Raw genomic sequence first — 2,486 nt, 5'->3', positions numbered from 1 at the left:
CTCCAAAATTGCATGTGTATATGCGTATATATACATGCACACACACGTGCATTTGTGTATGTGTACACTTACATATATAACTTGCTGATGGGGCAACTCATAAAAAGAACTTTATTATTTCCACGTGAAGAGTTAAATTTAAAGTATTTCTTTTTATCTTTAGCAGCTCTTTATGAAAAGGCAAGCTTCTTATGTTGGCCTGCCATTTTAGAAAACAGGTCTTACACTTACATTATGAATAACTCAATGACTGATTTTAAAAGAAAAGTCACATATTGAAACTTACTCTTATAAAGAGAATATGGTCTTAATGAGAGAAACAAAACTTACATTCAACTATTTTTCATAATTTTTTTTAAAAGTTAGGCCTCTTACATTTTTATATGAATTAAAAAAATTGTAGGTTTTTAGAAACCTTTGAATTTGTGGTTCTTTTAAAACTTGATAAGCCAGTGTTCTTCATATTTTTATTGATCAATTTTACCATTCCTTAGTGGTAACTAGCATATTCCTTGCACAAGTAAAAAAAGACTGAAATCTGTTAGGCGTTTGTATCCTATTTACAATTCTCCTGATTATTCTCCACTGGGAAGTCTTGGATTATGTGAGATGAACTAAACCCCATAGGGCTTATCTCCTCTAAGACATCTCTGATACTGGGTAAGGGAGGAGTCGTAGATCAAAGGTTTCCCATAATCCTTCCATGTAAAGAGTTTTTCTTTACTGTGAACTTTTTTGTGTCTACAAAGGTTTGATCTGTAACTATAGGCTTTCCCACATTCCATACACTTATAGAGTTTCTCTCCAGTATGGATTCTCTCATGTTCCGTTAGGAATGAATACTGGCTGAAAGCTTTTCCACACTGATTACACTGATAGGGTTTCTCTCCAGTATGAATTCTCTGATGCCTATAAAGGTTGGATTTGCAACCAAAGGCTTTCCCACATTCTTCACATGTATAAAGTTTTTCCCCAGTATGAATTTTCCGATGTTCATTAAAAGATGAATACTGGTTGAAGGTTTTATTACATTCATTACATTGATAGGGTTTTTGCCCAGTATGAATTCGCTGATGTTCAATAAGGGTTGCAACGCGTGTGAAGGTTCTCCCACATTCCAAGCATTTACACAGCTGTTCTCCAGTATGAAGTTTCTGATGTTCAGCTAGAGATGTAAACTGGCTGTAACCTTTCCCACATTCGTTACATTTGTAAGGTTTCTCACCTGTGTGGATTCTTTGATGTCTATGAAGTTTTGCTCTACAATTGAAGGCCTTCTCACACTCACCACATTTATAGAGTTTCTCTCCAGTGTGAATTCTCTGATGCACAGTGAGGGTTGAACACTGGCTGAAGGCTTTACCACATTCCCTGCATCGATAGGGTTTCTCTCCAGTATGCACTCTCAGATGTTTGATGAGGGTTGAACTATTGCTAAATGCTTTCTCACATTCATTACATTTGTAAGGTTTCTCTCCAGTATGAATTCTCTGATGAGAAAGAAGGGATGACCTGTGGCTGAAGGTTTTCTCACACTCATTACACTTGTAGGGTTTCTCACCAGTATGAATTCTCTGGTGTTCAATCAGATAAAGACTCTGGTTGAAGCTTTTCCCACATTCACTACAGATATAAGGTTTTTCTCCTGGGTAAATCTGGAAGCATCTTCTTAGATAAAAATTCTGTTTAAAATCTTTCCCAAAAGTGTAATACATATTGGGTATCTTTTCTATAGGAACGCTCTGTTGTGTACCAAGAATTGTATTTGTAAATAAGCTTTCCCCCATTTCAAGACTTGTATGGTTTCTATCTCCACTGATGGTTTTCTCATGTGAGGCTACCATTTGCCTAAGAGGTTTCTTTTCTTGCTCTTGTTCTATCCTGCTCTCAAATTCCACAGCTTCTCCAAAGTTGATGTCCCCATGACTATACTTAGTGGACTCTTTCTTTATTATTCCCTGAGATGTTTCTTCTATAAAAACGTCCAGTCTGGGAGGCAATGCTTCTATTTCAGGCCAGGTCTTGAAACCTGAAATGAATCAGAAGAATTAATGCCTCCCCTGCTGGAAAAGACAAACTGATGTATCAGTAGGTCAATAAAACTGGCAACAATATGCATGAAAGATGTTTAATATCATCTGATCTCAAATAGGGAAATGAATCTGCAGAAAAACATGATGGATAATGGAAAAAGAGGTAAACTGGCAAAGGAGTGGTGTGGAAGAATAAACTAGGCGAATTAACACTGAAAATGAAGAGACTGAACCCTGGGAGACATAAAGTCAGATGTAGAACAGGCTTAGCAGAAGGTAGGAAGTTACAGAAAATGTCAAATGATAAGCTCATGTTAAATACTATGGGATACTTTAGTTTATAATCCTTTCCACTGTGCATAGACTAGGCAATGAAACAGGCAACTTGTCTTTACTTTTTCCTTCCTACTCATATGTTACTTTCACTATTTTCTCATGCTCTCTCTGAATCCC

The 2,486-nt window shown here is 36.6% G+C and overlaps 1 protein-coding gene across 1 annotated transcript in view; it reads right to left on the bottom strand.

The window, feature by feature from the left end:
* Positions 1 to 35: 35 nt before the first annotated feature.
* Positions 36 to 2,486, bottom strand: part of ZNF354C (zinc finger protein 354C) — a 26,442-nt gene continuing 23,991 nt past the window's right edge. The window contains 2 exon segments of the mRNA XM_012650002.1: positions 36 to 861; positions 864 to 2,029. Of these exon segments, the coding sequence (XP_012505456.1) occupies positions 820 to 861; positions 864 to 2,029 (1,208 nt within the window). The 3' untranslated portion in view covers positions 36 to 819.

This window comes from Propithecus coquereli, unplaced genomic scaffold (assembly GCF_000956105.1).
Source record: "Propithecus coquereli isolate 6110/MARCELLA unplaced genomic scaffold, Pcoq_1.0 Scaffold308, whole genome shotgun sequence".
Taxonomy (NCBI): domain Eukaryota; kingdom Metazoa; phylum Chordata; class Mammalia; order Primates; family Indriidae; genus Propithecus; species Propithecus coquereli.
Note: the sequence above shows the minus strand (reverse complement) of the source record. Positions and strands in the feature narration are given on the sequence as shown.